At 41.8% G+C, this 15,314-nt stretch overlaps 1 protein-coding gene across 1 annotated transcript; it reads left to right on the top strand.

Annotated features, from left to right (window-relative positions):
- Positions 1-13,197: 13,197 nt before the first annotated feature.
- LOC134585511 (odorant receptor 131-2-like) lies at positions 13,198-14,133 on the top strand. Its single transcript, XM_063440938.1, has one exon. It carries the CDS (start codon positions 13,198-13,200, stop codon positions 14,131-14,133), a length of 936 nt encoding a protein of 311 aa, XP_063297008.1.
- The last annotated feature ends 1,181 nt before the right edge of the window (positions 14,134-15,314 follow it).

The raw sequence follows: 15,314 nt of genomic DNA, 5'->3' as shown, positions 1-15,314 counted from the left end.
ATTAAGTATCTTGAAGAAGCTTTGTGCCACTGTAGACAAGTGTGACCCAGTGGTTCTCTGAGTGAACTTAGCTCATACCCACATTGTCACTGTTGTTTAAGCGAACATCTACCTGTTACACCTTAACGTGCATACATATCTTAGATGCTCATCTTGGCTAATCACTCCCTTGCTTTCAGTGAGAGCACTTAGAGCTTAGCCTGTTTCATCATTGTGCACCGACATTTGGTTTATTGTGTCCTCGTTTCACTATATGCCCACAGAATGTGTCTAGCTTGTACCAAAATGATAACAAAAAAAAAATTGTGCAGTTTTCTAGTGCCAAATTGAGATTTTTCAATTATTAATATATGCGTGCTGTTGTGGCACATCACACATGCTTGTAATTTTCACGCACAGAAAAAAAAGAATAAAAAAAAAAAGAATAAAAAAAAAAGAATAAAAAAAAAAAGTAAGTTCTCTCACTAGCTATATTTTTTAATCATGATATGCATTGATCTAACTTTGTCAACTCAGAAGTGACATTGCAAAAATGGCTTATAATGTGTATCCATCGGTCCAGGCAATAATGTAGCCATTTTTTGAATGTCAGCGCAATATAGGCAACATTTTTCCTGCTGTTCTGACTGTCTAAAATGCCTTTCCATGTTATTGAGACAAACAGTAGTATGAACTAAATTCTGCTGACCTCATTTTTTTTCCTGTCTATGTGTTTCAGAAGAACTGATATTTTTCACTCTTTCACACTATTGAACATAAGGTTGTTATGAATGAAGAGACTTTCAGAGTCACTTGCAGTTGTCAACTGAAGTGCATGATGACCATTATATTAGCATTGTCATGATGTTTTAAATCATGCTCTCTTCCAGTAGCTTAGAGGGACACTATAGTCACCAATAGTGATGTTGCGAACATAAAATTTAAGGAATGTTGGCAACCAATAGTGATGTTGCGAACATAACATTTAGGAATGTTAGGTGATTTATGCCCTTTATGGATTAAAACCAGACTCTGCACCAACTATGTAATTTTCCATGGGAGTTTTGCCATGGATCCCCCTTCGGCATGCCACAGTCCAGGTGTTAGTCCCCTTGAAACAACTTTTCCATCACTATTGTGGCCAAAAAAAGAGTCCCTGTGGGTTTTAAAATTCGCCTGCCCATTGAAGTCTACGGCGGTTCGCCCGGTTCGGCGAACGCGAACTTCCGCAAATGTTCGCGAACGGGCGAACCGGGCGAACCGCCATAGACTTCAATGGGCAGGCGAATTTTAAAACCCACAGGGACTCTTTTTGGCCACAATAGTGATGGAAAAGTTGTTTCAAGGGGACTAACACCTGGACTGTGGCATGCCGGAGGGTGATCCATGGCAAAACTCCCATGGAAAATTACATAGTTGGTGCAGAGTCTGGTTTTAATCCATAAAGGGCATAAATCACCTAACATTCCTAAATTGTTTGGAATAACGTGCTTTAAAACATCAGGTATGATGTTGTATCGATCAGGAAGTGTAAGGGTTACGCCCGCTTCACAGTGACAGACCAAGCTCCCCGTTTAACGCACCACAAACAACCGCAAACAGTCCATTTGCACAACCGCAAACTCCCCATTTGCACAAGGTTGGATACCAAGCTAGCCATTTCCCGTTCCTTGTCCTCACTGATGTCATTGAAGGTCTCTCTTCCTCCACCCAGGAACCGGGAGATGGATAAAGATGCTTGGTCGGTCCTCCTACTTCAAATTTGGGGCATTGCGCGTGCAATCTAATGTGCCACCAGATAGGAGTGGTGTGTTAAGTAGTACTATTCCTATCAGTTTAATCCCTGTTACGTCCCCTATCAGGGGACGTGTATATAAGGCATCGATTTTAGGAAGCGGGAGATGGAAAAAGATGCTTGGTCGGTCCTCCTACTTCAAATTTGGGGCACTGCGCGTGCAATCTAATGTGCCACCAGATAGGAGTGATGTGTTAAGTAGTCCCCCTCATCAGGCCTTTTTTAGTCGAATGTATTGCCCACTGTCAGTCCCTTCGGGATCCATCCCTTATTCATCTTAATAAAGGTGAGGTAATCTAGACTTTTTTTTACCTAGGCGACTTCTCTTCTCAGTGACAATACCTCCTGCTGCACTGAAGGTCCTTTCTGATAGGACACTTGAAGCGGGGCAGGCCAGAAGTTCTATCGCAAATTGGGATAGCTCAGGCCACAGGTCAAGCCTGCACACCCAGTAGTCAAGGGGTGCATCGCTCCTCAGAGTGTCGATATCTGCAGTTAAGGCGAGGTAGTCTGCTACCTGTCGGTCGAGTCGTTCTCTGAGGGTGGACCCCGAAGGGCTGTGGCGATGCGTAGGACTTAAAAAGCTCCGCATGTCCTCCATCAACAACACGTCTGTAAAGCGTCCTGTCCTTGCCGGCGTGGTCGTGGGAGGAGGAGGATTACTTTTACCTCTTCCCCTGTTAGATTCCCGTTGTGCTGTGACATCACCCTTATACGCTGTGTAAAGCATACTTTTTAATTGATTTTGGAACTGCTGCATCCTTTCCGACTTGCCGTAATTCGGCAATATTTCAGGCACTTTCTGCTTATACCGGGGGTTTAGTAGCGTGGACACCCAGTACAGGTCGTTCTCCTTCAGCCTTTTTATACGAGGGTCCCTCAACAGGCACAACAGCATGAAAGAGCCCATTTGCACAAGGTTGGATGCCGAGCTACTCATGTCCTGTTCCTCGTCCTCAGTGATCTCTCTGAAGGTATGTTCTTCCCCCCAGCCATGTACAACACCACGGTTACCAGATAGGTGACAAAGAGCCCCCTGGGATGCCTGTTGTAGTTAGTCTTCCTCCTCCTCCTCAAAGCCACATTCCTCCTCTGACTCCTCTTCCTCACAATCCTCTTCCAGCGTTGCCGCAGGTCCAGCAACCGATGCTGATAAGGCTGTTTCTGGTGGTGATGGTGACCACAACTCTTTCTCTTCACGCTCATCTACGACCTGATCCAGCACTCTTCACAGGGCACGCTCCAGGAAGAAAACAAATGGTATGATGTCGCTGATGGTGCCTTCGGTGCGACTGACTAAGTTTGTCACCTCCTCAAAAGGATGCATGAGCCCACAGGCATTGCGCATGAGCGTCCAGTAACGTGTCAAAAAAGTTCCCAGCTCCGCAGAGGCTGTCCTAGCACCCGGTCATACAAATACTCGTTAACGGCTTTTTCTTGTTGGAGCAGGCGGTCGAACATTAGGAGTGTTGAATTCCAACGTGTCGGGCTGTCGCAAATCAAGCGCCTCACTGGCATGTTGTTTCGCCGCTGGATATCGGCAAAGTGCGCCATGGCCGTGTAGGAACACCTGAAATGGCCACACACTTTCCTGGCCTGCTTAAGGACATCCTGTAAGCCTGGGTACTTATGCAAAAAGCATTGTACGATCAGATTACACACATGTGCCATGCACGGCACATGTGTCAACTTGCCCAAATGCAATGCCGCCAACAAATTTCTTCCGTTGTCACAAACCACTTTGCCGATCTCCAGTTGGTGCGGAGACAGCCACTGATCCACCTGTGCGTTCAGGCGGACAGGAGTGCTGGTCCGGTGTGACTCTCTGCTTTCAGGCAAGTCAACCCCAAGACGGCGTGACACTGCCCTATCCAAGATGTGGAATAGTACCTGGGGAGCTGGGGTGGTGCCGTTGATGTGGAGAAAGACGCAGCAGCAGAAGAGGACTCAGCCAAGGAGGTTATGGAAGAGGATGGAGGAGGAGGAGTAGAGGAGGTGGCAGCAGGCCTGCCTGCAAGTCGTGGCAGTGTCACCAACTCCTCTGCAGAGCAAGGCATTCCATGCTTGGCAGCCGTCAGCAGGTTTACCCAATGCGCAGTGTAAGTGATATACCTGCCCTGACCATGCTTTGCAGACCAGGTATCAGTGGTCAGATGGACCCTTGCCCCAACACTGTGTGCCAGACATGCCATTACTTCCTTTTGCACAATCGAGTACAGGTTGGGGATTGCCTTTTATGCAAAGAAATTTCGTCCGGGTACCTTCCACTGCGGTGTCCCAATAGCTACAAATTTTTGGAATGCCTCAGACTCCACCAGCTTGTATGGTAAAAGCTGGCGGGCTAAGAGTTCAGTCAAGCCAGCTGTCAGACGCCAGGCAAGGGGGGGACTTTGTGACATTGGCTTCTTACGCTCAAACATATCCTTGACAGACACCTGACTGTGGGCAGATGAGCAGGAACTGCTCAAGGCGAGAGACGGAGGGGCGGATGGTTGAGAGGGAGCAAGGAGGACAGCAGTGGTTAACGTGGCTGAAGATGCTGGACCAGGAGGAGGATGGCGGCTTAGAGTAGGCGTTTTTAAATGCAAGATATTGGGACACCAGATATGAGTGAGTGGTGGCACTGGGCAGGCCCTGAAACCCACACTCGTGAAGGAAACTGACTGCTATTATATTACATTCCAAAAAGTTTTGTTGTTTTTAAATGCAAGCTATTGGGACACCAGATATGAGTGGTGGCACTGGGCAAGAAGGCACAGTATACGCTGTGAGCCTGACACAAACGCTGGCAGACAACTAACTGCTATTAAATCTATTACAGTCAAAAAAAAATAATTTTTTTGTTTTTTTTAAATGTACACTACTGTTACACCAGATATGAGTTGCACTGGTGTGACACTGTGCCCTGGCAGGCCCTGAAACGCACACTCGTGAAGGAAACTGACTGCTATTATATTACAGTCCAAAAAGTTTTTTTTTGTTAAATGCAAGCTATTGGGACACCAGATATGAGTGATGGCACTGGGCAAGTGGGCACAGTATACGCTGTGAGCCTGACACACACGCTGGCAGAAAACTAACTGCTATTAAATCTATTACAGTCAAAATTGTATTTTTTTTTTTAAAAATGTACACTACTGTTACACCAGATATGAGTTGCACTGGTGTGACACTGTGCCCTGGCAGGCCCTGAAATGCACACTCGTGAAGGAAACTGACTGCTATTATATTACAGTCCAAAAAGTTTAGTTTTTTTTAAATGCAAGCTATTGTGACACCAGTGAGTGAGTGGTGGCACTGGGCAGGCCCTGAAACGCACACTAGTGAAGGAAACTGACTGCTATTATATTACAGTCCAAAAAGTTTTTTTTTGTTAAATGCAAGCTATTGGGACACCAGATATGAGTGATGGCACTGGGCAAGTGGGCACAGTATACGCTGTGAGCCTGACACACACGCTGGCAGACAACTAACTGCTATTCAATCTATTACAGTCAAATTTCTTTTTTTTTTTTTTAAATGTTCACTACTGTTACACCAGATATGAGTTGCACTGGTGTGACACTGTGCCCTGGCAGGCCCTGAAATGCACACTCGTGTAGGAAACTGACTGCTATTATATTACAGTCCAAAAAGTTTAGTTTTTGTTAAATGCAAGCTATTGTGACACCAGATATGAGTGAGTGGTGTCACTGGGCAGGCCCTGAAACCCACACTCGTGAAGGAAACTGACTGCTATTATATTACAGTCCAAAAAGTTTAGTTTTTGTTAAATGCAAGCTATTGTGACACCAGATATGAGTGGTGGCACTAGGCAAGTGGGCACAGTATATGCTGTGAGCCTGACACACACGCTGGCAGACAACTAACTGCTATTCAATCTATTACAGTCAAACATTTTTTATTTTTTTTTAAATGTACACTACTGTTACACCAGATATGAGTTGCACTGGTGTGACACTGTGCCCTGGCAGGCCCTGAAACGGACACTCGTGAAGGAAACTGACTGCTATTATATTGCAGTCCAAAAAGTTTTTTTTGTTAAATGCAAGCTATTGTGACACCAGATATGAGTGGTGGCACTGGGCAAGTGGGCACAGTATACACTGTGAGCCTGACACACACGCTGGCAGACAACTAACTGCTATTCAATCTAATACAGTCAAACATTTTTTATTTTTTTTTAAATGTACACTACTGTTACACCAGATATGAGTTGCACTGGTGTGACACTGTGCCCTGGCAGGCCCTGAAACGGACACTCGTGAAGGAAACTGACTGCTATTATATTACAGTCCAAAAAGTGTTTTTTTTGTTAAATGCAAGCTATTGTGACACCAGTGAGTGAGCGGTGGCACTGGGCAGGCCCTGAAAAGGCACACTAGTGAAGGAAACTGACTGCTATTATATTACAGTCAAATAAGTTGTGTTTTTTTTTTTTTAAATGCAAGCTATTGTGACACCAGTGAGTGAGTGGTGGCACTGGGCAAGTGGGTACAGTATGTGCTGTGAGCCTGACACAGAAAAAAAAAGCAGACTGATGTTCTAGCCCTAAAAAGGGCTTTTTGGGGTGCTGTCCTTACAGCAGAGATCAGATGAGTCCTTCAGGACTGTAGTGGACACTGAATACACTAGCCTAGCTATCAATTTCCCTATCAAATCATCAGCAGCTACACTGTCCCTACTCTCACTAAGAATGCAGCTTCACAAGGAATGTAAAATGGATGCTGTCCAGGAGGTGGGAGGGTCTGGGAGGGAGGGTCTGCTGCTGATTGGCTGGAATGTGTCTGCTGACTGTGAGGTACAGGCAGGGTCAAAGTTTACTCAATGATGATGAATAGGGGGCGGACCGAACAGTGCATGTGTTCGCCATCCGTGGCGAACGCGAACAAGCGATGTTCGCCAGGAACTATTCGCCAGCGAACAGTTCGGGACATCACTAGTCACCAAAAACAACTTTAGCTTAATGAAGCAGTTTTGTGATATCATGCCCCTGCAGTCTCAATGGCAAATCTCAACTTAAACTAAAGTTGTTTTGGTGACTATAGTATCTCTTTAAGCAATACCTTGCCCCCAGAATGGCCAATTCTAGCCTAATATCACATTAAATAACTGCCACAATTGCAGTTTGAAACCAAAGGCCTGCCTGTGCTTGATTTTCTGTTATCCCGACAGTTCACAAATGGTTACTAGTGCTATTATAATTGAGGTTTATTTAACCCTCTGTAGGATTATGAGGTAGATACATTATTTTGTATCATGAATGCTTGATACAGTTGTGCTCAAAAGTTTGCATACCCTTGGATAATTGGTAATATATGTACCATTTTTAAAGAAAACATGAGTGAGCAGGCAAAACACATTTCTTTTATTTCTAATGGGATTCTTATACAACTGTAAGTTATAACAGAATGGCACAATCATAAAACATAATATGGCAACAAAGAAAAAAATGAAATGACCCCTGTTCAAAAGTCTGCATACCCATAGTTCTTAATATTGTATATTGCCCCCTTTAGCATCAATGAAAGTGTGCAGTTTTTTGTAATAGTTGTCTATGAGGCCCCTAATTCTTGCAGGTGGTATAGCTGCCCATTCGTCTTGGCAAAGTGCCTCCAGGTCATCCAAAGTCTTTGGTCATCTTGCATGAACCGCATGTTTGATATTCCCCAAAGTGGCTTGATGATATTAAGGTCAGGAGACTGTGATGGCCACAACAGAACCTTCACCTTTTTCTGCAGTAACCACTTGACCTTGTGATTAGGGTCATTGTAATGCTGAAAATCCAAGAGCATCCAATGCACAGCCTTCATGCAGAAGAATGCAAATTGTCTGCCAGTATTTTCTGATAACATGCTGCATTTATCTTGCAATCAATTTTCAAAAGATTTCCTATGCGTTTAGAGCCCCGTCCCACCCCCCCTCCCGAACATCAGTGAGACACCACCATGATTCACAGTAGGGATGGTATTCTTTTCACTATAGGCCTTGTTGACCTTCTCCAAACATAGCGCTAATGGTTGTGACCATAAAGCTCTATTTTGGTCTTATCACTCCAGATTACAGTGTGCCAGAAGCTGGCGCATATCAAGGTGTTGTTGGGCATATTTTAACTGAGCTTTTTTTGTGGCATTGGCACAGTGAAGGCTTATTTCTGGCAACTCGACCATGCAGCTCATTTTTGTTCAATTATCATCGTATTGTGCTCCTTGAGACAACCACACCATCTTTTTTCAGAGCTGCCTGTATTTCTCCTGAGGTAACCTGTGGGTTTTTCTTTGTATCCTGAATAATTATTTTCTTGGTCTACTTGACCTTGGGTTGGTATCAAGAGATCCCCAAATCTTTCACTTCTTATAAAGTGATTGAACAGTAATGATTGACATTTTCAAGGCTTTGCATATTTTTTTACATCTTTATAAAGTTCCATTACCTTGTTACGCAGGTCTTTTGACAGTTCATTTCTGCTCCCCATGGCTCAGTATCTAGCCTTCTCAGTGCATCCAAGTGAGAGCTAAGAAACTCATTGACTATTTATACACAGATACTAATTGCAATACAAAAAAAACACAGGTATGGGAAACTAACCTTCAATTGCCATTTTAACCTGTGTGTATCACCTTATGTGTCTGTAACAAGGCCAAACATTCAAGGGTATGTAAATTTTTGATCAGGGTCACTTGGGTGATTTCTGTTATCATTATGATTTAAAAAGGAGCCAAACAACTATGTGATAATAAATGGCTTCATATTACTATCCTTCAATAAAAAAACATTTTCTGCATCACTCATATTTTCAAAATCAATGCCAAAATTTCAAAAACTTCTGCCAGGGTATGCAAACTTTTGAGCACAACTGTATATCATTGATGTTTAAAGGGTGACAAAAGCACAGGAATGTACATTAAGCATACAGAATATTGACAAAAAGTCATTATGGTTAGTCAAACCTTTTACATCTGAAAGGCACCAGGGAGATGCAATTAAGATTAATAAATCAATGCAGTTGGTGCAAAACCTAGCGCCCCACAAGGAAACCGCAGCTGCTACAAAAAACAATGCCCTCTGAGAATTTTGAATCTTCTCATCTGTATGATAAAAGTTTGCTATATGGGAATTAGAAATCAGATAAATACTTCAGTCTTGCTCTATTCTAATTTAAATCTATACAAGATTCAGGGGGAGCCTGACCTGATTGTGTCCACAGCAGCTTAATAAACAGCTACACTGTAAGTACCATAGTATTTTAATGGATAATGTTAGATAGTTCTAGAGTATTACATAGTATAATAGCATTTTAATAGATAACTTTATCTAGAGATAGTTCTATGGCTGTTTTGTTTTAACATTCTCATACAAATGTAACAACAAGTAGATCATTTTAATATTCATTATTTTCAAATATTGTTTTAAATATACGGAAGAAATGTTCACCAGTAATAAATTACAAAAGACAAGCATCAGAAAAGAGGCTGAGAAAATTTAAAAAAATAATAATATATATATATATCTAAGAGAATTTTTCCAGTTTTGTTATATTGAGCTTAAATTCAAAATTAACTTTCTATTCACTTTGAATTCTCCCTTTAGGGAAAACCCCTGCAAATGTGGCTTTATCAAGACTTCCTTTTCAATTCTCAGGAATTGTATGTGCAATAAACAAATCCCATTATAGTTGTCAGACAATTAACGCTCCATCTCACTGATTACATTTATTAATCCTGTTCAATTCAGTTCCCAAAACTGTAATTAGTTTATCAGCCAAATAATGTGTTTCACACAGTGCTGAACACAAACATCTCTACATTTATTTAATAATTTTCTTTTTGGTAGCATGTGCATTTAACATAGTGTTTTACAGCAGTATGCCTAAGATGAACAAAATAATAGAAATACCAAGCAATTTAGAACACTCAAGGGTGTAATAAGAAGCAGGGCCACCTTTTGCTTTCCTTTGTGACAAGGAATCAGACAAGTCCTAAATCTTGGTTGACATCTCACTTGGTACTCCAGAATGTCCGATCAGTGTTCAGTAATATTAGATAGAGTTGGAGTTGAATAGATATCTGTCCTGGAATCTTGTGAGTGCTACTAAGAGTGTGCCTCCCTGGGTTTTGCAGCATCGTGATCTATCTGGTCCAAACCCAGATTGATGAGTACCATCTCATTATTTTAGACATCTGCTGATTCATGCGATCACGGTGGGTTTATACCTTTGTAAAACCATTCTTGAGCTTGATATGACATATTCAAACACTGCAGCACAGGATGTCTCCTATTTCATTCATTGCCAGCTGTATGACCATAAAGAGCAATCATCGGACTTAAACACAAACCCCCCCCAAAAAAAAACATGGCACCCTTACATAGTAACTAGTCAAACCATTGAAGAACAGTTTGACAAAGTATCTGAGGTCCTTTAGGCTGTGCAAACCCTAACACTTAGATGAGTTGGCCCTGTATGGCAGAGGTTAGCTTAGTGGAGCTAAAGTAAGCTTCTTGCAGGAGCTTCTTGCTCCACTCGATAATTAATGGCACTCTCCTGGTATGTTGTAGAACTGTTCTCATATGGGTTCATAACTTACCTCGGGTGGGTGCCAAGGAAGTTTTGACATCATATCCATCTACATTGGGCCATATCCACTACATAGTTTGTGTAAGGCTTCTACATCATAGAACAAAATAAGAAATAGAGTAAGGGATCCACCTAAAAATAGATGGGACCCACTCCACTAAGATTGCCTCCAGAAGTTAAAATATCATGTAGTGGAATTAACCTTTATTGAAGAGTCGAGTACAAAAACAAATAATACATACAAAAAATGTGTAAATCTTCGGTGTATAAATCAAACAAAAAAATGGCACACCTTTAAAAACTGGGGGGGGGGGGGGAGACTCCATATGCATGTACAGAGGTTACTGAACGTTATCTGTATCCTAGATGGAATCAGTATATAAGGAGAAACCTCTCATGCCGGTATATATTGACTTGTCAGGTCCAAACGTTAGGAGATAGTACAAAGAATGGGAACATAAACATCAAAGGCAGCAGCACGTGAAGAGCACTAAGAGCTAAATTTGTATCGACTCAGTTGTAAAGGATACAAACATAGATATACATTGTAGACTTTTAAACTCTGTAAAAAGTAAACAAGAGCAGCACTTCTAAGATGGAAACAACTGAAAAACTTTGAAGCAGGATAAATAAATGAAAGTGATTAGTCAATAATCCTTGACTAGTGATGGGGCCAATGTAGATCTGGGTTAGCTCTCATTACTATAGACTGTAAGCTCGTTTGAGCAGGGTCCTCTTCAACCTATCGTTCCTGTAAGTTGTCTTGTAATTGTCCTATTTATAGTTAAATCCTCGCTCTCATAATATTGTATAGCGCTACGGAATCTGTTGGCGCTATATAAATGGCAATAATAATAATAATAATTACTTATCCTCACTCGGTATGACAGGTAGCCAGATAGTAGTATAGTCGAAGATCTTGTATGCTGTCTGTAAGAGATACTGCCGTCTCAGCATGCAAGGTTGCTGCCTAATAGTGCAGCCAGAGACTATGGATACAGTCTATACACATAACTAAGAAAACTACTGCTAACATGTACGAGTAACATCTGTACATGCATATCGAGTGTCCCCCCCCCACACTTTTTAAAGGTGTGCCACTATTTTGTTTGATTTATACACCGAAGGTTTACACATTTTTTGTATGTTTTATTTATTTTTGTAATATAATAAAGGTTAATACCACTAAATTATATACCACTAAATGATATTTTAACTTCTGGAGGCAATCTTAGTGGAGTGAGTCCCATCTATCTTCAGGTGGATTCCTTACTACACTTCTTATTTTGTTCTATTAGTGTTTCTGGGGTTCATGCCCTTCATTACCTCCGTAACCTACTTTGTGGCAACAATGTAGGTTTGCCCTACATCTGTAGCCCTATTTTGGCTTCTACATCATATCTATTTGTTGGCAAAATACACCGCAAGCAGGAGGCAGAATTAACAAAATTAAGCTTTCTCCAACACAAAACGCATCAAAATTAGAAAGCCCCAAATCATTTTATCGTGGGTGACTTTGATTGTGTTTTTGCATGTGCTGCATACTTGAGCAGCAGTTGGTCAGATAATAGTAGAGTTTGACCCAATATGACTGCTCAGCCAGAAAAAAAGTGACAATTTCTAAACAATATACATCATAATCATTAAGTTTCATTAAATGTAATAAACTTTTAAAAAAACAAAAATTTGAATGACAGTTTAGGCAGTATATCCATGTCATCTCATTGAAGTGGTTTAATATCTGGAGTTCCTCTCTCTGTTAAACCATTTTAACGATTTAATGATTGGTGGAGCCTCTTGCTTGTCATTGACTCATGAACCCCATTCTCACCTAAGTGTTGAGATACACACATACACACAAAAACACACACACACACACACACACACACTCTCTCTTTCTAATTGCAGAAAGTTTGACAAAACTACATGATTGGAAAACTTGTCAAACATAGCTTTAATCACATTTTGGCCTGAATTTGGCAAATTGTTTTGGACCATGCCGAGTGCATTGGCTCACTGCTGTCTGCCTGCTGCACTCACAATGGGGCCAGCTGCCACGATGGCTGGCAATCACCCAGTGCTTGGAGTAACCTTTTAACAAATTGTAAGTTTGTTTGAGCAGAGACTTCTTCACCTACAGGCGACTGTCTCAGGGTGTACTAGACTGGGTGAGAGCCAGATTCATTTGGCTGGCAGGAGGGGAGCACTAAGCACATCAGTCTCCTCCAGCTGGCCAGTCATTGTAGCGTGGCCGAGTTGCGTACTGCAGTAGAGGGGCTTCTTTATCCTTTACCCGGTCTCACGGGAAGTGCTCACAGAGAGCACTGAACAGATGCTCATCCACAGCGGCCCTGCCATGCTTCACAGGAAGGTGAGCAGGCACATGATGGAGGGAAGAGACCTCAAAGGGGGACAAAGAGACAGGGTAAGGGCAAAAGAGACATACAGGGGATTGTGGGGAGAGACACCCACCGAGACTGGAGAGGGGGACACAATGAGACACAGAGGGGCTGGAGAAGGAGCAAGAGAGATACCCAGATGGGGCCTAAAGGCGTATGACATTTAAAAGAGAGGATAAGAAACACAAAAGGGGGAAAGAAATTCAAGAGGAGGATTAAGGTGAAGAGACATTTTTTGGTGGGGAACGGGGGGCGGCAAAATACATCTTCACCTGTTTAACCGAAAATCCTTGCACCGGCCCTGTATGTTGGCATTTTTTTAATGCTAATAATGATAGATTGATTCATTGATTTACATTTGTCACTTTGCTACTTTTCACACTCATTTTGTTGTTTGTTTTTTCTTGCATGTCCGGGGATTATTTTCAAGGAAACTGCTGGAGTCTGCCATGGTAAACTCTTCAGCTTTGTCTGGCAATGGCACCGAACCCCGAGAGAACTTGTACCAAAGCAAGTTTGTTTACATTGCTGGCATCGCAGAGATGGTTGTTGTGATATTGCTAATTTTATGTTTCTGCATCTTCATTTGCTTTAACGCATTGATTCTCAATGTCTACTTCACCACTCCGCACATTCAAGAACATGCCCGCTATGTGCTCTTTGTTCACATGCTTATTACTGATATATTATATCTAATAGCATCAATCAGTCTGTTTCTGGCTGCGCTTTATGCAGTATACATCACTGTGCCCATCTGCTACCCCATACTCAACCTTGCAGCTTTGACATTCAGGATAACGGCATGCAACTTGGCAATCATGGCTCTGGAACGATATGTAGCCATCTGTTATCCACTTAGACATTTTCAGTTTTGCAATGCCCATCGAGCTAACACTTCAATAATCCTGATGTGGGTTGTCGGGGTCGTGCCCAATGTAGCTGACTTCTTTGCCATGCAATCCACAGTCGAGCAATATTTTTTTTTTCGCAATGTAAGATGTAACCTTTCTATTTTATCAGTAAATTCATTGCAAAACACCATAAGGACTCTTACCTTTATTTCCACCTTCACTCTAGTGGCATTGACCATTGTTTTCACATACATAAAGGTTATGCAAGTTGCCAAGAAAGTTGGCTCAGGGACATCTAACGCTTCCAAAGCTGGTAGAACTGTCATGATGCACGCCATTCAGCTCTTGTTGTGCATGACTGCCTTCATCTCTACAGTTTCAGAGACCTACCTAAGAGATTCTCCTGCCATCTTGCTTACATTAAACTTCCTGCTTTTTACATGTTTGCCAAGGTTTCTAAGTCCGGTGATCTACGGAGTAAGAGATGAAGTGTTCCATAAATATATTAGAAAATTCTGCTATTTCAACCTTTAAAGAGAACTTTCAGAAACCGAGAACATGGGATCACAGAACTCATATTACGTATTCTATTTTAATTACAATGATAAATGTTGAAAAAAAATATTTGTTAAACATATTACGCCGATTATGAAAAGTTTCATGATGATTGATTAAATATATTTCATGGAATGTTAGTGTCATATCATTAGAAACAGTTCTTTCAATACTTGCTGAACACCCAGACTTGAAAGGTGCCACTAATGTTGGCTTTATTGCTTTTTAAAGAGACACCCCAGACCGCTAGAGCACTTTAGTTTCTGAAGTGCTTTATGTGTAAAACAATAATCATGTGTAAAACAGATTGGAATCAGAGCAGTCCTCAGAGTCACAGCTCCAGTCCTGCAGTTTGAAGCTTCAAAAGTTTTCAAAGAAATTAGTAAAGAAGCCATAGCAAAACATGTGAACAGATAAGAAGAGGGGGAAAAAAGAACTGAGCCTTGCCGTAAGAGAGATAGCTGGGATTCATTGATACCATGATGCCAATGCAAGCTAGGACTGTGATAACGAGAGTATGCTTAACCACATCAAAAGCAATAGAGATAAAGGAAGACTAGCCTGGAAGGGTATTGAGCTTGAGTGAGGAATCTATGTATACAATCCATGTTGAGTCAGCAGGCTTGAATTCAGATACAGGGTCAGTTATATTAATAGGAAATTATGACCTGCCCTATGGAATAATCCTCACAGCAAAATTGACCGAGCCCAGCAGCAATTTGAGCTCTTTACAACTACAAAAACGTTGCTGTCCTTGTTAGCAAGGATGTGGTCTATCTTCCCTAGTGGGAGGTTGGATTCCCTAGCTACTGAATTTAGCTGGAATCGCAAAACAAATCAAAATAGTGTTAGGGTCTTCAGTTTTTGTTGGAGATAACAGGACACCTAAACTCGAAGAGCTTTATGGCGTCCTGTAAACTGCTTGTGGGTTTGCATTGCTTTCAATAGTAATGCAGCCATCCAAATAGTGTATTACTGAGAGGAATCTACATGCGTTGAGCAGTAACCAGCATTAGGTTTAAGCAAAAATATTGAAAAGTTTGGGACTGCTTTTTGAGCCGAAAGTGAGCCCTGAGAAGTAGTATTGTTCCCTCCACTTATCCTCATGTAGATGCCACAGAGACGGGTTAATTGACAATGTCCGTTTTACTCAACTAGGC

Source organism: Pelobates fuscus, chromosome 1 (assembly GCF_036172605.1).
Source record: "Pelobates fuscus isolate aPelFus1 chromosome 1, aPelFus1.pri, whole genome shotgun sequence".
Taxonomy (NCBI): Eukaryota; Metazoa; Chordata; class Amphibia; order Anura; family Pelobatidae; genus Pelobates; species Pelobates fuscus.
This window is presented reverse-complemented; position numbering and strand designations above follow the sequence as displayed.